At 35.2% G+C, this 23874-nt stretch overlaps 1 protein-coding gene and 1 long non-coding RNA gene across 3 annotated transcripts in view; one reads left to right on the top strand and one right to left on the bottom strand.

Annotated features, from left to right (window-relative positions):
- Positions 1 to 23874, top strand: part of SESN3 (sestrin 3) — a 66286-nt gene that overhangs the window by 5909 nt on the left and 36503 nt on the right. Inside the window, exon 2 of one of the 2 annotated variants that reach the window (XM_054524957.2) lies at positions 823 to 855. The exons of the other annotated variant lie outside the window; for it this stretch is intronic. Within the exon in view, the coding sequence (XP_054380932.1) occupies positions 847 to 855 (9 nt within the window). The 5' untranslated portion in view covers positions 823 to 846. The remainder of the gene's footprint in view (positions 1 to 822; positions 856 to 23874) is intronic. 2 annotated transcript variants of the gene reach the window in all.
- Positions 9415 to 21573, bottom strand: LOC129048740 (uncharacterized). Its single transcript, XR_010135524.1, has 2 exons — positions 21097 to 21573; positions 9415 to 19196 (listed from the first exon to the last, which is right to left on the bottom strand). It is a non-coding gene; the product is annotated as an uncharacterized LOC129048740 (long non-coding RNA).

The following is a 23874-nucleotide window of genomic DNA, read 5'->3' as shown; positions in this document are numbered from 1 at the left end:
AAAGTATGGTGCTTGGATCCCTGTGGGTCCAAAACCCTTTCAGAAGGCCTGAGAGGTCAAAACTGTGTTCATAATTATACAAAGACTTTATTTGCCTTCTTCACTGAGAGCAAAAGCAGTGGGGGTAAAACTATGCTAGCCCCTTAGTATTAATCAGGTTAGTGACACCAAACAGTTATCACTGTATTCTTTACCACTGCACATTGAACAACGGGGAAACAATTTCAATATCACTGAATGTCCTTGAAGAAGCAGTGAAAATTTAAATTTTGTTAAAGCTTGACCTTTTTGTGTGCATCTTTTTAATACCCCATATGACAAAATGGAAAGTGTATAAAGTGCATCCATTGCATAGCAAACTGGTTGGCTCAAGGAGAAAACTTGTGCAGTTGTTTTAGTTGCAAGCTGAACTAGCCACTTTTTTCATGTAACCCCATTTTTACTTGAAATAACACCTGTCAGACAAACTTTGGTTACTCAGACCTGGGTATTTGATAAACATTATCTTATAAATGAGTAATATAACCCTGAAAATTCAAGGAAACCAATTGACACTATTTGCTGCCAGTGATAAAATTCAAGCTTTCAGGGAAAAATTAGAATTTTTGAAAATATGTATCTGTCACCAGTAGCCTTAAAGCTTCCTGGTTCTTAAAGGCTGTCCCCTTGAGATCAAGTATGATATTAGTGGATGTAATTTTTTGATAATCTATAATAAAATTTGTCAGTATTTGAAAGATTTACATAACTCATTGAGCCAATATTTTTCAAATGACCAACAGAGAAAGACATTATTAATTGGGTTCTTTCTTTCCTTTTCAGCCAAGAGCAGCCAATTAGAGCATAATGGACAAGGTAATCTTTGGATCTGACCATTCTTTTAATCACTGACAATGATTATTGTCAGTTGTTTTCCTCTAGTTTTCAGGATCATTTTGCTTATTTTTGAGGAAGTGTTTATCAAAATCATATATGGGTAAAATCCATTTAAACCGCAAAATGTACAAGTGGATTTTAATATGATATAAACAGTTGAGGTCATGGATATGATTTCAGATACCACATTGCAATTAACCTTTAAGAAGCTATACTTGTTGAGTTTTAGTGTGGTATCAAAGAAAAATATTCACACTTATCTTCTTTTTCCAACTATATAGCTATGTCAGGTTTGATTTTTCACACATAGTTCAATCAAAACACATCACAACAGATTGGGGAAAATTCAGCTGTCTTGTATTAAATAGACATTAAAGAGATTTGCAAAATGTAAATGTCACTCTTCTCACTTTTTATGTTTTGGAAAATACAATTATTCCTAAAAATATGTGATTTATATTAATATGTAATAGATTTTATTACTATTTTAAATGAATTTTAAACATTTCAAAGTTTTCTCGGGTTTAATTTCTAATACAGTAAATATGGGCAGTTATAACCCACATATAAACAAAGGCTCTTTGGGGTCCTCAATAATTTTTAAGAGTCTGAAGGGGTTCCAGGACCAAGACATTTACGAACTACTGAGCCAGAGTTACTACTGATGCCAGTATATGGTGTAATTCTATGGGGAAAATAAAAAGCTTAATACCACTGACAGAAAATATTGATAAAGTCAACTCAGTTACCTCTGTTTGGTGTGTGTATCACTTGCAGATGCTGCCTACCGCCTTTTCAGTGACATCCTAGAAGCTTCTCTACTACCACAGTAACTGGCTAACTAGAAATGATCTTTCCCTAATTTTCATGAGCATCATTTTTCTGATATAAACCAGGGAGGGAAAAAAACAAAGTTCCTTCACTTTGAAGGAATATTCTCCTTTAGTACTGTGCAACAGCTGAAGAAAGGTCAAATCCAAAAATTATGTCCATTATACCTAATTGATTGGTTCTTGGCTGCAAGGGAAAGAAAGACCCTGAGTAGCAAGATTAGTCTGTTTGGCTTGAAAGCTGAGAAGTGTGGGAGAAGCAGCAGCAGAAGGAACAAGAAAAGAGAGAGAAGAGACAGAACTATTAATGCAGAGTACTGATAACAAGCATTGTTAAGATTAAGACAAAGGAAAACAAAACCACTGCTGTAAACAGGAGATGGGATAGCTCTGAATGTGGGAGTTCCTAAATAAATCCACAAAGGTATAGTGGACTTTCTATTGTGTGTGTGTGATGGGTTTGCGGGGGTCGGGGGGGAGTTGTGGTACACTATACACAAAAGCTATGACAGCCAGCAACTACCTGCATTCAGTGTGGTCTTGAAGGCATAAGCATAAGGGTCTATTTACTCTGTCTGATTAGATCTGCTGAGACCTATAAGTGACTAGCTGTATCTAACTTGTCCTTGTCCCTTAGACATCACTGTGATAGCAGTAGAGATGGCGGGGAGGAAGTGGAATTCACTGTATAAAGTAAATACGCTAACAAGTCAAAACGTTTAGTCATGTGTCCCCATAACAGTTTCCTTAAACCTGTGTGATTTAAACAATTTAAAATATATATCCTATATAATCTAAACCTGTAGTTACCATATAGAATTCCTATTTGTCTTTCAAAAATCTGAAGAAAGACTGTTCTTCAAAAGTCTAATGACATTTCCAAAAAGCCTTTTCTAATCTTCCAACTCTTCCTTCTCCTTCTATCCTCTGGACTGCCATGATATGCAGTTGCACTGCATTTATTGCACTTAGCATACTGAATTAAAATTAACAATTACATAAACCTTTCTCCTACTAGGTTGCCTCTTATTTGGGATCTAGTTAATGGAGAGTTTATTGTTAGCAAAATAGGATTTTGATTTAAAGACATTTATTTTAAAAATGTCAGTAGTATATTTATATTAGATACAATACAATATAGCCAATAATATGAAAACTTTTCTTATTTTCCAAAATATGTCTGTTCTTCTATGGCTTTATTTTGTTCTCTTTATAAGAAACACTTTCAGAAGTGCAATAGCAAAGATTATTTGAGAAAATAATCTTTTAGTGCATTGGTGCCTGGACTTCTTTGTTTCTTTGTTTTTGCTTTCAAGCATTTCATTATCCTTGTGGCCATGAAAATCTTTCAATTAAATATCATCACTTTTGAAGGAAATTCTAATAGGGAGCAAGAATGTCCCACAAAGAGATAGGGTCAAGACACCAGCCTTAGCTGCTGGTCCTTCTCAGAAATATAAAGTGGCCATTGCTTTTAAATGGACACATGCTCCACTTCTTGGAATCTGTTAGTGTTTTATAAGGGATGGCTGTTTTTGAGTAGTTAAGGGTATACCTTCAAACTTCCAAGATTCTAGGTGAGCCTAGGGTTCCAGTTTGACTCTAGAATTCTGGCTTAGCCTTTCAGTCTTCCACTTCCCCACAAGCCCTTTACTTTGAAAGTCTCCCAAACCAGCTATGAACCCCTTGGCCAGCAGGCACTCCCTTGGTAAATGTGAAATAGAATTGTTCATAGGCCCAGACTACCCCATAACTAGCCTTTACTTTTTAGATCCACGCAGAAGTGAGTCATTTATTGGTCTATGAGCCAGTATATTGACGCCCCTTGAGGTACACACGAATATTATGAGATATTTTATTCCTATTTAGGCTGGTTGAAATATCTTGCACTATGCTGCCCAAAACTTCTAATAAGGTATGACAGGCATTTAACCTTATGTTTTACAAAGAATGTATTGAAAATATCATATGTGAATAAATATGACCAAAAATTAAAATGGCTGACTTAGGGCCGTATTATTTCTTGCACCACCAGAGACTTCTTAACAAGTATAAAATATGTATTTTAGTAAGACTTATTTTCTTTCTATTCTCTGCTAATTAATAGCTACTTGTAGTGGAAGGATATGTTCTTCTTTTTAGATACATATTTTATTTTTATATCTTCCTATACTGAAAAGATGGAACTAGTCAGTTGAAGAAATGAAATGTCTTTTCAGTTATCAATATATATCCTGAATATTAGAAAGATCATATTTACCTCATGGGTAGCTAAAGCTGGGTTTTGTAGAAGATCATTGTAATTATCTGAGACTGTGACTCTTACTTCCTTTTTTTGTTGGAGTCTCACTCTGTCACCCAGGCTGGAGTGCAGTGGCGCCATCTTGGCTTGCTGAAATCTCCGCCTCCTGGGTTCAAGAGATTCTCCTGCCTCAGCCTCCTAAGTAGCTGGGATTACAAGCACCCACCACCATGCCCGGCTAATTTTTTGTATTTTTTGTAGAGACGGGATTTCACCATGTTGGCCACGCTGGCTTCGAACTCCTGACCTCAAGTGATCTGCCTGCCTTGGCCTCCCAAAGTGCTAGGATTAAAGGCACGAGCCACCCAGCCCGGCTGTGACTCTTACTTTCAAAACACATTTTATAATATCTATAATGACAATAGCTTCTACTGAATACTACTTATGTGCTAAGCATTTAAACTCTACATATGTTATCGCATTCAAGCATCACAATTAACCTGCGATGAATTATTACTCACAGTTTATGGATAAAGAAACTAGGGCTCACAGGGCATTCTTAACTTCTTAAAGGTTATAGTACCAGTAAGTGACAGACTTAGGATTTGCAACCAGGTTGAACTCCAAAGCCTGGCTCTTTGTGCAGGTATAAACACTGCCTTGTCTTATATTTCATGTTTTTCTTTGTGTGAAAGGCTGTTATAAAATGTAAAACTAATGAAACTTAATAGGATGTGATTATTCAAGAGTTTATAGGAGTGATTTCAAATTCATATGTATTGTATCTTATTTTTACATTAGAAATGCAAAAAATCATTTTATAAGATTAAATCTATTGAGAAACACATTAAAGTTCTTATTGAACAGTTTTAACCTATATAGTTATCTCTTCTATCTGTGTAAATCCTAATTATGTGACCATCCTTTCTTAACCTCAGGATTTTTTTTTCCTAACTTACCAGCATACTTTGCCCTCCTCCTCCTGCCAACCAGTCATTAATTAGTTCAATAACATTGAATCATTTAATACTGCTGTAGTGTCTGTGACAAAAGATATTATCTGGAAACATTTTAAGTATGTGTCTTGCGAATTGGACCTCTAAGAAATATTCTCACTTTTTGGTAAATTTTTTTCAGTAAAACTATTATTTATGAAGATAAATAATAACATGAATGCTCATTTCCACCACTCATTTGGCTTTCATTATATGTTGAGACAAAAATTTTGATTAAAGGAAGCAAAGAAACCGTTGGGCTGTTATCATTCCCCTACCTACATCCCCTATAGTCTACAGAATCTACATCTCTAGAAGGGTTTCCAGTCTTAGAAAGGGTTTGTGCTGGGGAGAGGGATTTATGGTGAGATGTGGTTCTGCTATTTATTTTAAGTTAGAACTCTGATTCTGAGAGTTTTCCATAGAAACACAGTAAGATATGTGGTTAAGTTCCAGAGTACTGTTAATATTACAGGTATGTTCAGGCATTTGTTAATTAGCCTAGAAACCTAACCACTGGGTATAACATTGTTTCCAGAGGAACATATATCCTGAAATTCAAGTAACTGCTTCTCTAGAGACTGTCTTTCCTAACTTGTTTACTAAACATTAAAAAGGTAATGATTTTGGCAAAAAAAAAAAATATTTTTCAATATGTTTACTCCAAGGATGTGCTTGTCAGTTGTGCTGTGTCTAATAGGAAAACTGTTAATGAAGTTCCATCCAATATTTAGCTAGGAGTTGAAATGAAGAAAGAGATAAAGTTGGGTAATAATAAGCAGGGTGTTGGGACAACTGATGGCCAATATCAAGCTGGCTTATCCTTGTTCACTTTGTGTTGACCAAGGTTTGGGCCCAGCATGGTGAATTTTAAGTGGGGTGGCATATTTGTTATTATTTATTTTTGTCTTTAAGGTAACACAGATGAAAAAGAAATAATATTTTACCTACCCAGAAAGTTCCTCTTTGATATAAAATTAGACATTTAATATGTATATCTTAATTTTTTGGTGTAAATTAGTAAAGTAAAACAAGTCAGTCCAGCAAATGTACTCCAGTAAAGAAAAAAAAAACTTAAAACTAATAAAAATAAATGGCATTTAAGCTAAAGTAAGATACCTTAGCACTAAATTCCATGTAATGTTCAAATTATTTTATCAAAACTGTTTTGTATGTTACTTGAAATTAGTGAATTCTCAGTTGGGGTGTGGAATATCTATTTGTGTTGTAGTTTTATTGTTTTAATAGAGTATGATGTATATAATCTCATGAGATTAATTTTTATATTGTGTAGCTATTAAAAATAACTAAAGCTCTAGTTTCTAATATTCTTTAGGCAAAGTGCATTATTGAACACTCAAAATGTGCATAAACTAGTAAGTATTCTTTTGATTATACAAGAAACCTATTTAGTATTTGGTGCTCTTAAAAATGAGGGTAAATATGGCCGGGAGCAGTGGCTCACGCCTGTAATCCCAGCACTTTGGGAGGCCGAGGCGGGCGGATCACGAGGTCGGGAGAACGAGACCATCCTGGCTAACACGGTGAAACCCCATCTCTGCGAAACAAAATGCAAAAAATTAGTGGGCGTGGTGGCAGGCGCCTGTAGTCCCAGCTACTCGGGAGGCCAAGTCAGGAGAATGGCGCGAACCTGGGAGGCGGAGCTTGCAGTGAGCTGAGATCGCGCCATTGCACTCCAGCCCGGGCGACAGAGCGAGACGCTGTCTCAAAAAAAAAAAAAAAAAAAAAAAAAGAGGATAAATATATGTTTAGGTAGATGGGAATGTAGAAACAGGTTTTTTTGTAAAATTGTACAGATTGCTATTTTATGCTTATCAGAATTGTATGTCAAATGCTATTACCTTTTACTGGCCTTCAGATTCTTAGGCAAGAAATGTTAAGGCTATTAACATTTATAAATCACTGAATACTATATGAATATCTTTAATTAATTTATTTATTTAGGAAACATTAAGTGCTCTCACCTGTTAGGCACTGAACAAACTTAGAATGAGAACATCAGAGTTTTTACCTACGTAGCGTGATGACTTGCAACATATGCCTGGGTCTTATAGAGATCTTCAAGGTTATGCCTCCCAGTTGACACTACAGTCAAGAGTAGGATTTGGTAAACTTTCTGTAAAGGGCTGGGTAATAATATTTTGGGCTTACGGGCCATACACATAAGCACAGTAGTTCTTCTATAGTAAGTAATTGTAAAGCTTTGAACTAATTGTCTTGTTGTCTTAAAATCCTAATTCTCTACCTACCTTCCCCAACCAACATTAGCATAGTGGTGCTCAAGAAATGTGTCATGTAATAAATGAACGTACACTCACTCCAGAGGGGGCAAAGGTGGTACCTGATGCAGGAATATGTGAGTGTTGTTGTTGGAGAGTGTTGTGAGAGGAAGATTATTCAGCAGAAACAAACCCTTCCTCTGATGAGAAGTGGTGGATGTCAGTAATTAAAAAATTGAAAATCAAGTCATTCAGAATACTTTTTATAGGGATAAGCTTTTAAAATTGCACACTGAGCATTTAATCAATGTAATTAATATGGCACCATTATCTGGGTTGCACATTTGTGAAAGCATCAGTATGTGATGCGTTCCATGGTTGGGATCTAATGATACCCAGATCAAGCCATGACGTAACTAGTGCAGTGTGCAAGATTCAAGCCCTATTCAGTCAGAATTCTTCCTTTGAAATGAGGATTGACAATTAAGCTTTTTTTTTTTTTTTCGACGGAGTCTGGCTCTTGTCGCCCAGGCTGGAGTGCAGCAACGCCATCTCAGCTCACTGCAACCTCCACCTCCCGGGTTCAAGCAATTCTCCTGCCTCAGCTTCCCAAGTAGCTGGGATTACAGGTGCCCACCACCATGCCCGGCTAATTTTTGTATTTTTAGTAGAGACAGGGGTTTCACCCTGTTGGCCAGGCTGGTCTTGAACTCCTGACCTCAAGTGATCCACCCACCTTGGCCTCCCAAAGTGCTGGGATTACTGGCATGAGCCACAGTGGCCGACAGTTAAGCAGTTTAATAATGTATGCTTCAAATTAGATTTGACAGGGAGTCCCCTGACTAACTCTTGTTACGGTTGTGCAGTTTTATGATTACATATGGGAGAATTAAATGCACAAAATGCGTACATTGATATGGGTGACCTTTCTTATCTGTCTTTTATCTTGTGAAGTAATCACTAGTCTAAACACATGTGGTTTTAAAAAACAAATTCACATGATGTATAAGCATAAAGTAGTGGAAAATATTTTACTTTTTTTTTTTTTTTTTTGAGACAGAGTCTTGCTCTGTTGTCCAGGCTGGAGTGCGGTGGCATGATCGTGGCTCACTGCAACCCCCGCCTCCAGGGTTCAAGCGATTCTCCTGCCTCAGCCTCCTGAGTAGCTGGGAGTACAGGCATACACCACCACACCCAGCTAGTTTTTGTAGTTTTAGTAGAGACAGGGTTTCACCATATTGGTCAGGCTGGTCTCGAACTCCTGGCCTCGTAATCCACCTGCCTCAGCCCCCCAAAGTACTGGGATTACCAGGTGTGAGCCACTGTGCCTGGCCAGTATTTTACTCTTAATTGATGTTAAACTTTTAAACTACAAGACATCTGTGTCGTTTGTCTTTTTTTATCTTGCCTCCTTTACTAATTATTGCTAATATCTATGTGATTTTATCTTACTTCCTTTACTAATGATTAGATTTTTATTAGAGCTGTTGTGGAGAACATATTTGTCACAATGGAAAATGGAATGAATTGATAATAAGTACCTCAATGATAATTCCATTTGTAGTTAGATGTAGATTATTTATAGAAACAATTGGATTTTTAAAAACACTGAATAAGAAATTACCTAGGATGTTGCCATCAATGTGCTGAAGCATTTCATTTTTCATTTTAGAGTGCTACTAAAATTTGAACTCATTGTGACAGTGTATATTTAGTAAATTTTGCATTTAATAAACTACTATGTTATCATTCATAAAAAGTGCTGTGATGTCACAAAAATGAAGTAATATGTCCTCTAGCAGTCCTAACCTGTCCATTGCCTTTTCAGTGATAGGTATACATTACATGACTGTCAAAGAGGAGTCCATTGTTACTATAAAAGGCCATTTCTTTTTATTCTACCTTTATGGTCATCTTAACACATTTTATTGTTTATGGATCATCAACTATTTGACAGAAAGTGTAGAGCACTTAGAAACTAAAATGCAGTGTGCTGTCTATTGTATATCAATCTATTTAAGATAAAGGATTTCTAAAATGAAGACATAAATCAGTGGAAAAGCTAGATTGGATTCACAGAAACTTGATACATACCTTTTCTAGAGCATATGTGACACATAATTGGTTTACAATTATTTCTAGGAAAAATTCACGTTCAAATACTAAGTTCATTATTTTATGATAGATATTTGTTTGTCAAGGCCAGTTGAATTCACAGGGGACACAGACCGTTTACTACATGTCAGGTATTTATTTTCCTGAATGTCATTGTAATTCAGCAGTTCACCAAACTAGATAACAATTTTTAGGAATTAACTCGGTCTTCATTGAATTAATATCTTTCCCAAATTGCTGTGATTGACTGTTCCTACTTCCCCTCCCCCAGACCGAAGCTATTGTTTTATTTAAAATGTTTAATTTTGAGAAAGGTTGAAATATTAACCAGCAAAGAATAACAATTCCGTAGGCGAATCAGTTTGTTTAATGTCTAGGACGATGGTTCTGCAGTGTGGTTCTAGAACCAGCAGCATCAGTATCAACTGGGAGTTTGTTAGATTACTACCCCACCCCCCACCCCTAGACCTGCTGAATCTTTTGAAATTCTGGGGATGGGACCCAACCGTCTGTAGTGTAACAAGCCTTCCAGGTGATTCTAATACTCTTAAGAATTTAGTACCACCAGTCTAGTATAATTAACCAAATGCTTCCACAAATGAAAATTGTTTACATCTACTTCAGTTTCAACATGCATTATCAGTTGTTTGAGATAGATGATATTGGCAGTGCCAGTGCTAGAATCAGGAAGATTCCTTTTGCCTATTTTTAAAAATGCAGATTTGAGACCTTCAGATATAATATGCTCTCACTGTAAGAAAAATATGTCTTATTTTATTGTTGCTACATTCTGAACTTTAGCTTAGGGAAAAAGGAATTGGGTTTTGAAAGCTTGTTTACGACTGAAATCAAGTGAAAATATCTCTTGGACGTGCTTGCTTACATAAAAATAAGCGTTTTGGCACTAACATTGGTAGACTCTGGTAGGTCTTTCCATCTTAGATTATTTTTATTTCAAGGAAGATTGATATTTTAAGCTTTCATAAAGAAAAGAACGTTTTTTAATCAAAGAAGAAATGATAACATTTGTCCTGATGACAGATTTGGGATTGATATGTTGTTTTTTAAAAATTCTTTTGAAGCTCTTGGACAATATTAAATACATATATATATATATAAATTATGGATGTTCTCTTTCACCTATAGTAGCTTACTCTTCAATTAAAAATGGAGTGTCAGAAAGTCTCCATTTGGAGACAGGCGGCCTACAAATTAAAACAAAAGAAACCCATGGCATGTGTATTATATATGGACCATAGGTATATAAAAGATTGCTCTTTGAAAAGCAAAGATTGTCTCAGTTAGTTGCAGTTCTATCTAGGACAGTAACTATAAGTAATTTTATTTTGTTCTTTGGTTGCATCTAACTTTGAGGTAATGGGTGTTTTCCTCATATTACCTCTAAGTTAGTACTACAGTTTAACCTGTATTGATGTTACTTATGTGAATAGCAGGCTGTATTAAATTACCCCACTTTAATTCTGAAGTTCCTTATGCATGGGCTGCCCCAGAAGCATATGTGATTACTTAATTCTAAATCATGGTAGGTGATGCTTTTCTAGTGACCATTTTTCTATCCTTCTGTGAAGAAAGGGCTAATATAGTACCTTAAATAGAACTGTCTCCATGGCAATGGACAGTCAGCTTTTGACTTTGAATCTCATGAAAAAAGAAAATTTAAAAAGCATTTTCATGGTCTAAAATAGCAGTATGGCAAAAGTAAGGTATGAGAATATTTCCTGTCAGTTATTGCATGACTGGTTAAGGTAGCAGAACTTTATCTTTTTTTCTTTTTTCTTTTTTACATAGGACTTTTTAATTGAGTATTTTGAAATATTACTGAATTCCTTCTCTGAATTAATGGATGATAATTATTATCTTCAGATTGATAGAGAACTTGAGAAGCTTAGATATAGGATTGGGTCCATGCCTGAGAAAAAAAGAGTTGCCTAGCTCTGGTTGTAATTTTACTCTCATAAAGAATAAAAATACTGACTAAATTATGGGTCATTCATAATTACATTTAAACAGAACTATCTCATGGAACAGTGGAAGCAATAACAAGATTAAAAATAAAAGTTTAACAAATTATGCCAGTTTTTTTTCAGCCAACTCCTACGATTTGGGGTCTACAGATCACTTATCCTATTTAAAAGACTCCACTGGCAGCCTGCCTCCCTTGTTCCTGTTTGCATCCACACTTACTTAAAGGCAGAGCCCTTTGATTCTAGCTGCTTGTTCACCTAGCTTTCAGTAAAGGTCAGTGACAGTGCTGTATATTAGAAGCTAGAGAATAAGACCACATTGTCATCGGTAATCTTACTTTGTCTTTTTCCTTTCTATAGTTGTTTGCCCCTTGACTAAATCTTATCTCAGTATAGGGGTCATTTTCAATTGAATCAGCTCTCATCTTTAAAATATCATCAGTAAATGCTTAATACTCTGAGGTTACTGTTAATGAGGGAATTGGTTAAACAAATTATGTGACATAAATACAGTGGAATACCGGGCAACTGATCTATGTATAGAAGTGGACAGACATCCATAATATGTCTGTCCATATATGTCCATAATATGTCTGTCCACTGATTGGAAAAAACCAAGTTTTTTATTTTTTAGGAATATGAAGATTTTTGTTTTCATTTAAAAAAAGATAAATACAGAAGGAAGGAATCCAAAATTAACAGTATTAATTTCTGGGTGGTGGGGTTACAGGAGATTATTTTTACCATCTACTTCTCTTCATTGTCCTTTGTTTTTAACAATAAACACATATTTTATAAAAATTTAAAAAGCTATTACTGTTTTGAAATAATAGAGAAGAATAGATAATTTAAGTGATGGATAGTACAGAGAGCAGATTCAAATGAGATGGCAAATTAAAGATGCATTGAGATAAAGACAGATGTTCACAGGTTTAATAGATATCCAAAGTAGCTATGGGTAAATCACCAAGGGAATAATAATGTGTGTGTAGGAGGCTAATGAGGACTCACATGTGTAGACATAGATAAATACAATCTGGAAATGAATGAAGGTACTGTGCCTATCTATAGCATATTCCTTTATGTTGTCATATCAATCATTCTCTTTAGGAATCTGATGTGCTTATTAATATTTCATCAGAATATTAGTTCTTTTCCTTAATTATGAATTCAAGAGATAGCTGCAATTGTATTGCTCTACTTTTATACCATATGGTAGATAATAAAACTTACTGTATAAATTTCAGGAACTTAAATATATAATGTGAGCACTGTATGTTAATCTAGAGATATTATCTATTAGGAACTGAAATAGAAAAAGATGGCTACTTTATAAAATAATGTAATTTTAGAATTATTTAATTAATATGTATACTAGGATTTTTGAAGACTCAAAAAAGGTGTATGGAGTCTGTCCTAGGTTTTAGAGAGCTTACTGTGTGGTTAGAGAGAAAGATGTTTTCTAAATAACTTTAAAGATAGCTAAAAATGGAAAACTATACCTTTTGACTTTTTGTAGAGGTTAATAGATTATTATGTATCTTCACTTGTGAAAGCATGGATAATGTTTCAATTAATTTAATACATTACTATATGGAAAAGAAGGGTAGTTAAATATTAAATACTTGTTCTTATGTTTAAGGCTTAGGTATGTGGTTTCAGTGGACTGTCTATTTTTCATGATTTTTTAAAATATATATTTTAATTCTCAAAAATGCAAAATGTGTTTATAGATAACATTATAGAGTATCTATAACCAGTTATTTTATAAACAGGTGTTTTTTACTTAAGTGGCTTTACTTTCCAATTTTATTTTCCATTTCTAATATGATGGGTCATTTGTTGAACAAAATATCGAATTAAGGACCTACTTTGAGCCAATTCATAGTTTTCTAAACCCAGCCTATTCTGTAAATCTTTTCTTTAGCTTGTAAGACAATTTCTAAACATGTTGTCTAGTTGTGTTATACTTAGGAACTCAGTATTGCATAACTCTAATAATGGCAGTTACTTTTTTTTTTTTTTTGAGATGGAGTTTTGATCTGTCACCCAGGCTGGAGTGCAGTGGCGTGATCTCGGCTCACTGCAACCTCCGCCTCCCGGGTTCAAGCGATTCTCCTGCCTCAGCCTCCTGGGAGGCCCAGCTAATTTTTGTATTTTTTTTTTTTTTGGTAGAGATGGGGTTTCACCATATTGGCCAGGCTGGTCTCAAACTCCTGACCTCGTGACCCACCCGCCTTGGCCTCCCAAAGTGCTGGGATTACAGGCGTGAGCCTTTTATAGTTGTATAGATAATGTCACACTCTTAAGAGCTTTACATTCATATAATATTCTCACTGCCTATTTTAATAGCCTTCTATTCACCCACTGCTGTGGGAGGGACTGCCACTCTTGGGTCATGGGGGTGGCTGAACATATAATACCTAACACTGGACAGATGAGATCAACAGTGGTTTATTAGTCACATATACTCACAGTCCAGGGAAAAAGGACACTGCACACCGTGCAGTGCACTTAGAAGTTGTATTCTGGAAGAGAATGAACAACGAGGGGCAGTGAGAGACAGGCTTTCTAGAACAAAGAGGGTGAGATGCCCCAAGTTTCTACATGAAGCTATGGTTGGCTTGTTTACATAATTGCATGAACTGGCAGTGAACTGAAATCTGCCACCTAGGAATAAGTGGGAATTACACCTGGTTCATTTGAGAAGGTGAGCTGTTTGACCAGGGGACCTTATGCCCATGAGCAAGGTGGGGAGGGGAGGGGAACTTGCAATTAACATTTAAGGTCCTCCCAATTTTACCAGATGTCAAGGGATCATATAATATTGGACCTCAATTTTAGGCCTTATACCATACTTACCCTATGAGGGAGGTATATGCTGTTATCCTCATTTCATAGATGAGATTATTAGGTACACAAGGTAACTTGTTTAAAACTATTAACAACCATTCCCCTGACTGTTTTCTTCTGTTTGCTTTCCTTCAACCCAGATATTATAGAAATTCTTGATGTCCGGAAATAAAAAGAAAGCATATAGAAATGTGATGTTTTACCCCATTTCTAACTCAGAAATGAACTACCTTTACATTTTTATTATTAATTGCCAAAGTTTTTAATCCAGGTCCCCTGATGATTCTATTTCCATTTATTTGTCCACAAACTCTGATATAGGTAAATACATTTGCATGTCATGATTGAGAGCTGATTGACATAGTCTTTATAGAGAGAGGTAAGAGATTTGGTTTCCTCTTTAAGAGCCCTTAAAAGCAGATTGAATATTAAGATAATTTGGATTTTGCTACTGTTTGGAGGGAATGGTCTACTGATCATCATTTCTAAAGACCAGTTTTTCTGTGAGTAATTTTAACTATCTATGTTTCTTAAAAATGTATAAAAACCTTTTGGTCAATAGAAATTTTGCTGGTTTACTTGATTACAACTTTAGAATTTGCAAACTTGGTTTGTCATTATTGTTTTAACACATACTTTTCTATGCACCAGGAAGGAATTAATGATTATCTGGGATATTTATTATTCTTTTCCACTATAATTGTGTCAGAGCATCTTATCATTTCTCTTGATAAAACCGGGTATCTTTTTCTCTGAATTTTTCACATAATGCAAGTGTAATTGTAAACTAGCTGCTTTTGTTTTTTCCTTTTTTTTAGTCTGGCCAAACCTTTGATATAAAGAAGTATGTTTATAGAGTATTATTTATAATGAACTCTATGTCCTAATTAAAAGCAGATTTACCAAGTTTGGGTTTTTCTCATTCCCTTTATCTTGCCTGTGAACTTTGTCAAATTAACTTTTTAAAAATACAAACTGTTTATTAAAGAGTCTTGAATCTAGTATATTGGAATAATAAGTTTCTTTAGTCTTCCTTTCTGTTTTAATAAGAGCTATGCTTAAGTGATATAGTGGTAGAATGCAAAATGCTCACAGTTCTGCTATAACACTTAATGCAAATTTGTTTTAATTGATGTATTAGGGAATGATTTGAGCATATCAGTGAGTTTTGTGTATTAGGATACATACTTCAAACATCTACCCTCCCCCTTAGTTCACCAGTGTGTTATGAGCTCCATCCATTCATATCTGGTGTTACATTGTTACGTCTTATTTCAGATCATCCTTCTGCTGCTGCTTCATAACTTACAGGCTGTAGGCCTTGCAGTAACCACTTCCATAAGCAATTTTCTTTTTCAAGGTAGAGTGCCATATACATATATATTTTAACTATACTTTAAGTTCTGGGATACATGTGCAAGAAGAACGTGCAGGTTTGTTACATAGGTATACATGTGTCATGGTGGTTTGCTGCACCCATCAGCCTATCATCTACATTAGGTATTTCTCCTAATGCTATCCCTCCCCTAACCCCCTACCCCACAACAGGCTCCGGTGTATGATATTCCCCTCCCTGTGTCCATGTGTTCTCATTGTTCAACTCCCACTTATGAGCAAGAACATGCGGTGTTTGGTTTTCTGTTTCTGTATTAGTTTGCTGAGAATGATGGTTTCCAGCTTCATCCATGTCCCTGCAAAGGGCATGAACTCATCCTTCTTTTTTTTTTTTTTTTTTTTGAGGTGGAGTTTCGCACTTATTGCCCAGGTTGGAGTGCAATGGCGTGATCTTGGCTCACTGCAACCTACACCTCCTGGGATCAAGAAATTCTTCTGCCTCAGCCTCCAGAGTAGCTGGGACTACAGGTGCACACCACCACACCTGGCTGATTTTTATATTTTTAGTAGAGATGGGGTTTTGCCATGTTAGCCAGGCTGGTCTCAAACTTCTAACCTCAGGAGATCCACCCGCCTTGGCCTCCCAAAGTGCTGGGATTACAGGTGTGAGCCACCACACCTGGCCAAACATCCTTTTTTATGGCTGCATAGTATTCCATGGTATATATGTGCCACATTTTCTTTATCCAGTCTATCATTGATAGGCATTTGGGTTGGTTCCAAGTCTTTGCTATTGTGAATAGTGCTGCAATAAACATACATGTGCATGTGTCTTTAGAGGAGAATGATTTATAATCCTTTGGGTATATACCCACTAATGGGATTGCTGGGTCAAATGGTATTTCTGGTTCTAGATCCTTGAGGAATCGCCACACAGTCTTCCACAGTAGTTGAACTAATTTACACTCCCACCAACAGTGTAAAGCATTCCTATTTTCTCCACATCCTTTCCAGCATCTGTTGTTTCCTGACTTTTTAATGATCACCATTCTAACTGGGGTTAGGTGGTATCTCATTGTGTTTTTGATTTGCATTTCTGTAATGACCAGTGATGATGAGCTTTTTTTCGTATGGTTGTTGACCACATGAATGTCTTCTTTTGAGAAGTGTCTGTTCATATCCTTTGCCCACTTTTTGATGAGGTTGTTTTTTTCTTGTACATTTGTTTAAGTTCCTTGTAGATTCTGGATATTAGCCCTTTGTCAGATGGATAGATTGCAAAAATTTTCTCCCATTCTGTAGATTGCCTATTCATTCTTTTTTTTTTTTTAGGAATTCAAAAGTTTATTTTACCTTGTACCATGAATTTTCTCCAAGGGACAAGCAGCATGATAATGTTACAGGTAGATTGCCTATTCATTCTGATGATAGTTTCTTTTGCTGTGCAGAAGCTCTTTAGTTTAATTAGATCCCATTTGTCTATTTTGGCTTTTGTTGCCATTGCTTTTGGTGTTTTAGTCATGAAGTCTTTGCCCATGCCTATGTCCTGAATGATATTGCCTAGCTTTTCTTCCAGGGTTTTTATGGTTTTAGGTCTTATGTTTAAGTCCTTAATCTACCTTGAATTAATTTTTGTATAAGGTATAAGGAAGGGGTCCAGTTTCAGTTTTCTGCATATGGCTAGCCAGTTTTCCCAACACCATTTATTAAATAGGGAATCCTTTCTTAATTGCTTGTTTTTGTCAGGTTTGTCAAAGATCAGATGGTTGTAGAAGTGTGGCGTTATTTCTGAGGCCTCTGTTCTGTTCTATTGGTCTATATATCTTAGTACCAGTGCCATGCTGTTTTGGTTACTGTAGCCTTGTAGTATAGTTTGAAGCCAGGTAGCGTGATGCCTCCAGTTTTGCTCTTTTTGCTTAGGATTGTCTTGGCTATGTGGGCTTTTTTTGGTTCCATATGAAATTTAAAGTAGTTTTTTTCAATTCTGTGAAGAAAGTCAATGGTAGCCATTTAAGTGAGGAATTACTACCTACCAGCCAACCCATATGCTCTGATAGTTATAAACACATTTGGCACACTGATGATCATGCAGCTCTTCTTTTAGGAGAAAAAAATGTATTTTTTGGAGATTACATTCTTGGGAAGGAACAGCTGTATTTGAAGTCCTATCATGATTATATGAACTCTCTATAAAACAGTTACGTAAAGTTAAACCTCACTAATATATACAGGCCCAGTAATACTTCATGCTGGAGCTAAAATTATTTAATATATTTTTTAAATAAAAATATGCGAGGACAAGTCCATACGTTATTTTGTGAGGACTTTCAAAAGTTATTCATACTACTAGATTATAAAGGTTATTAATCATATAAAGATTATTTAAAAGACTACTCTCACCATTTACATAAAATACCTTAACATAATCCCTTGATTCATTTTTTTTTAAAAAAACTAAGGAAAGAAGAAAATCATTGAATACCATAAATCCTGACAATAAATAGATTATTATTATTTCTTTTTTTTTAGAATATGGTATGCTTTGTTCACTGGATCATTTATGAAGAACATAAATTGGCTGGGCGTGGTGGCTCACACCTATAATCCCAGCACTTTGGGAGGCCCAGGCAGGTGGATTACTTGAACTCTTGAGTTTGAGACCAGCCTGGGCAACATGATGAAACCCAGTCTCTACAAAACAAAACAAAACAAACAAAAAAAATATATAGTATAGAACATTGAAGAGAATTTTAGACATATTTAAAATTACAGTTCTTCTGCTATTAAATTATGTAAATTATATGATATTATATGATATATATCTATAATAGACCTTTTTCTAATCTTGGTTTTATAACATTTTACCAAAAATCCAGAAGGTATCAGTCAATTTATTACTAGGTTAAGTAAAATTATTTTTAAAATAAGAAAACATTTTTTAAACTAGCAAAATAATGGGAAAGTAATTTTAAAGCATTTAGCTTATTTTCTTTCTGAAAACTTTCTACCAGCATTTAGAATCTTTCACAGCATTCTGTATAACCATATAATGTTAATGCAAAAAGGCCCCATGGAATGTCTCTCATTTTTTAAATGCGAAAATTAATTCCTTGAAAAATGATCAAAGCACTGATCCTTTCAGTGCTAAGAAGGGAAAATAACTCAGGTTTTAGTACCTTTTTCGTCGTATCACCTTACCTCTAGCATTCAGTTATGTATTACATTGTTTATTACTCTTTGGGTGTCTGTATCTAATTTTACCAAGTAGTTTGTAAACCCCTTTAGGCAGTTTTTATACTTTCCATTCTTAAAAGAGCTATTACATAAGCTGCTTAACAATGAATTTAGTTGGTACATACTGATTGGTTGGTTGATTGATTTGAAAGTGTTTTAAACTTAGAATGCCTAGTGCAGGCCTCTGGTGTTCACTGATGTCCTTTCAGTGCTTAAAAAGTAGTAATGTTGGCCGGGCGCGGTGGCTCATGCCTGTAATCCCAAAACTTTGGGAGGCTGAGGTGGGTGGATCACAAGGTCAGGAGTTCGAGACTAGCCTGGCCAAGATGGTGAAACCCCATCTCTACTAGAAATACCAAAAAAATGCCTCTGTAGTCCCAGCTACTTGGGAGGCTGAGGCAGAAGAAACGCTTGAACCTGGGAGGTGGAGGTTACAGTGAGCTGAGATCATGCCACTGTACTTCAGCCTGGGCAACAGAGCAAGATTCCATCTAAAAAAAAAAAAAATAGTAATGTTTAGGTGATATGAATGTTTATTTTGAGTTAACTGAAAAACTATTGATTTAGTACACTAACACTGAAACCTTAAGTACAGGCTAAGGATAACAAATCCTGTTATCCTTAGTTAAGTTACTTAAAAAAGAAAGCTAAAGAACAGAAAAGGGCCTGAATAGCATCTGTATGCAAACTAATCTGGAAAATGGGAGGAGATATCAGGAGAATGACAAATTAAAGGAAGTCTTTGTGATTATTAGAAGATAATTACTTTCACAGATCTTAATTATAGCATAATTATAGCTTTTTCTTTCTATCAAAAACTGCACTCTGAGAATTTTCTTGCCAAAACAGGAACTGAGAAACTTTGGATGTTGTGAAGTAACTCTATTAAATTATAAGAGTGTGTGTGTGTGTGTGTGTGTGTGTGTATTTTAGGACTGGCATAAATCCAGGATGCCAAAAAACATTTTAAGGTGGTTATTGTTCAAAAATAGTTTCTAATATCATTAAATGTATAATAGTCAGAGTAATATATAGAAATAGTATGTTATCAATCAGCGTTTATTGGGCATCTGATTTGAATTAGTCATTAAGATAGAACACTTCTTTTATAATTAAATTAGTGAAAGAGAAGATAAACCACTTTTATATAAAAGAGGTTTATCTTCTCTTTCACAAAATGATACCAGGCATCATATAAATGGGAATCTGGAAGACGGGAAAACTCGCTGTGGGTTTGAATGAGTCAGTATACGGAATTTAGGAACTGTGTTGAGGCTTATGTGAAATGAAGTGTTCATATAAGGGAACACTTGGAAAACAAAAGTTGAAAAGTTAGGTTAGGGGCCAGAATGTTGGAGATCTTGCCTTTCTTCCTCTACTGTCCTTCCCCTAACTCCACCCCCTCAATAAGCTAAGGATAAAATGATAGGCTAAACTGAGGTAGTAGTAGTAGAAATGGAAAGCAAATTAGACTCACTGAGAAGTTTGTGAACAGGTGGTGAGATAACCTAGTATAAAGTTGTTACTAAATATTAGAGTGTAATGTATAATAAAAGTTTGGGTCTTTAAATGCAAATTAAAATAATGAAACACTTGATTCTTGACAGTGCTTTCATCTCCTTGAAACCCATATCCTTCCACATTACTGTCTTATAAGCATAATCCCTGGATTGCTAGTATCAGCCTAAATCTAAGCTGCCTTATTGTGTGGATTTCTTTTATATCAGTTAGTGTCACCATTATTCATCCATCCAGTCATCTAATTCAGAATTCTGTGAGGAACCCTAGACTTTTCTCACTGTTTTACCCTGATATTCCATTAGTCACTCAATTCTATTTAGTCTGCTAACTAGCTGTCAATATAATTCCTTTTCTTTAATCCATACTACTTAATTAACCCAAATCTTCTCTTTCCTACATAATATAGTAGCCTACTAATAGCTCGTATTTCCCCCAGCCTCCACCACCCCACTCTACTTTCTAATGGATGTCAGAAATATTTTCTTAAAAGACAAATATAATTATTTTACTATTGCCCATTGTTTATATAATATCAAAGCTCTTTACTCTGACATTCATGATGTGACTCTTGCCTATGTCTCTAGCCTTATTCCCTGAGAAAGTTTCAGGAATCATGTGGAACAACATAGTTCCCTCGATGTGTCATGTCTTTGTATTTTATATTTCTTTTTCCTGGTATTGTTGTATCCACATAGACTTAACTATCCTTTTCTAGGTATCCTAACAAATTTCTACTCCTTCCCAAGATTTATCTCATCTGGAAGGCTGTTTTAGTCCATACCCTTGCAGGCAGAGTGAGGCTTTCCTGTTTTGGTTACTCCCATTATAGCTCCTAACATACATTGTAATTGTGCATCCATACTTATTTACCTGGCATTTCCTTGAAGTCAGCACTTGTGCTTCATTTATCTTTGTATTTTCAAGTACTTAGTTCAAGACTTTCCAGCAAATGAGCTTGTCTTAGTCCATGCAGGCTGCTATAACAAAAACCAAAGATTGGGTGGCAGAAACAATGAATATTTATTTCTCACAGTTCCACAAGCTGAGAAGTCCTAGATCAGGGTGCCAGCAAATTGTGTCTAATGAATGTCTGCTTCCTAGTTCATAGACAGCTATCTTTGCACTGTGTCCTCAACAGGGCAGAAGAGGGCCAGGGTGCTCTTGGGGTCTCTTTTATAAAGGGCACTAATCCCATTCATGAAGATTCTACTCTTATGACCTAATTACCTTCCAACGGCCCCACCTCCTAATACCGTCACATTGGGGGCTAGGATTTCAACATAAGAATTTTGAGGGGGGGACAGGAACATTCAGTACATAACAGAGGTTTAAAAAAATAATCAAATGAATTAATAATTCTTCTTTTTAAAAGTTACAGTGTTTAATTTCAATCTTAGGTTTATTAATAACATTTATTTTTCATTAACTTGTATTATAAATTACAAAAACTTTGTTGTAATAATTGTCATTTATTTAAATGCCTATTTATCTCAGGTACCTGCTAGTCACTTAAAAAATTATAAAAATTTCAAGCAACGCAAAAGCAGAAAAAATAGTGTAATGAAGCTTCATAAACCCATGACCAAATTTAATATTGGGAAGGTTTTATCACTCTTAACTTCATCAATCCTGTGTTGCTATTATTGCTGCTGAAATAATTAAATCTCAAAACTCATTTTCTTCTACCTGCTGTATACTTTAGTATATATTTCTAAAATATAAGGACACATTCTTATATAACTGCAGTGCCTCCTAACTTTTTGAATTTGCAGCAAGGGGGTCAGCTATCAGCAGGATCCAGTCGTACTGGATGAGGATGTCTTTGATCTGCTTCTTGGACGCCTCATTTATGTATTTCCAGCAATAGGCTACCAGGGATTTGGAGACATACTGCTGGGTAGCACAAATCTGAGCCACATGACCACTACTTTTCACATAGACACAGATGTCCACACCAGCAAACCATTCCTTGCCCAGAAGCAGAGGGGTCAATAATTTTTAAGACTATGAAGAGGTCCTGACATCAAGACGTGTGTGAACTGTTTACTTAAATGAGCATAAGAATGGTTTTAATTCTGATTACAGTAGGTTTTAAGTTTACCTGTGTACATTAAAGCACAGTCTTGTAGTTTTCTGCTTATAGACTTGGGGATTGACAAAATAAAGCAGAAATGATGTCTTCGTGCATTTACTGTACAGATCAGATCTGTTCATTCTATTCCAGGTAAAAATGAAAATGTGACTGCTCCTTTTAAAACTAGGAATAAAGACTTCTGTTCTTTTAAGTTTTATTAAAACGGAAGTTTAATGTAATTCAGAGTAAAATCAAATATACTTGAATTTACACAGTTGTGATCCTGGGAGGCTGTGTGAAAGGTACTTTCTCAATTTAAATGAGAACATGAGTTCTTCTTATTTCTGACTCAGTGCGTAAAGAAGTACTGGTTTCCATAAGGCTAAATGCTTATAATTTGTTTTGTAAATCTCTATAAATCAAATGCATTTAATATATTTCCCTGATTCCTCTAAGCTGAGTAAGTGACTTGTATTTTATCGTTGTGTTTTGAAAAATCTGAAAACCATCCTGTCATTCTGTTCCATTGGAATAACCTAAAGCCTTTTGATTTTATAATACTATAGTCAAGCTGGTAGATGCTGAATATGGAAGCCTGATTTAAAACTCCACTTTTCCCTCATACACCAAGATAACTACATTCACAGCATATTTTTGTTTCTCCAAAAGTACTAGTAACTATCAACCATCTACTGAGTAACGTTAGAATGTTATATAACTGTAATTGTCTCTAATGGGAATTTTACTTTCTAAAACTTCCAATTTTAATTTCTTTTCATCTAATTGAGACATTATTTTAATAGGAAAAGTTTCTAAAATTCAAGGTGAAGTTTTATTGTTACACAATACAGAAACTTTTAAAAAATTATTCATATAGAAGTAAAGACTTTCTTAATACTTTTTTGGGACCAGATCTTATAATTAGTGGTAGAAAAGCATATTGTCTTTATGTTAATAAGGAAGCAATGAGTTAAGTGCTTATTATGGACTTGCATTATCTCAGCTACTAAGATTTATAGTTCTGTCCTCATTTTCTTGTGCTTTAGCTCAAAATTTTACTAGCATATTCAACAGCTATATTTTGTAGCTCCATAGCTCTATAAAAAGTGTTCAACACTTAAAAGCTTATACAGGAGGCTTTGTTGCCCAAGATTAGTGTCACAGCATGGAATATTACTGATTTTTAAGAAAGTGGTACAAATTATGGGAAATTATAGATACTATTTGTTTTAATAACTAAGAAAATAAACAAATAGGCATCCAGAGGGCACATGGAAGATAGTAAGTAGATTGATGTTTAGGACTGTGTTTTATATATTGGTTTAACTTATTGGTATTTCTAATAAGAATACAGAGAACATTAATTTCCTTAAATCCACAGGATGTTCTTGTTCTGTTCAAGGAGGAGAAATGGATGAAAGAGCCTACAGCCAGACTCCTATCTCCTTAATTCCATTCAAAAAATATATGAGAATCTATTATTTTCACTTTGCTGAGCTGTAATGCTACAGATATTGTGTTAGAAATTGATTCTACTCTTTAAGGAGCTTATAGTCTGAAAGGAGCAAAAGATA

This window comes from Pongo abelii, chromosome 9, assembly GCF_028885655.2.
Source record: "Pongo abelii isolate AG06213 chromosome 9, NHGRI_mPonAbe1-v2.0_pri, whole genome shotgun sequence".
Classification (NCBI taxonomy): domain Eukaryota; kingdom Metazoa; phylum Chordata; class Mammalia; order Primates; family Hominidae; genus Pongo; species Pongo abelii.
Note: the sequence above shows the minus strand (reverse complement) of the source record. Positions and strands in the feature narration are given on the sequence as shown.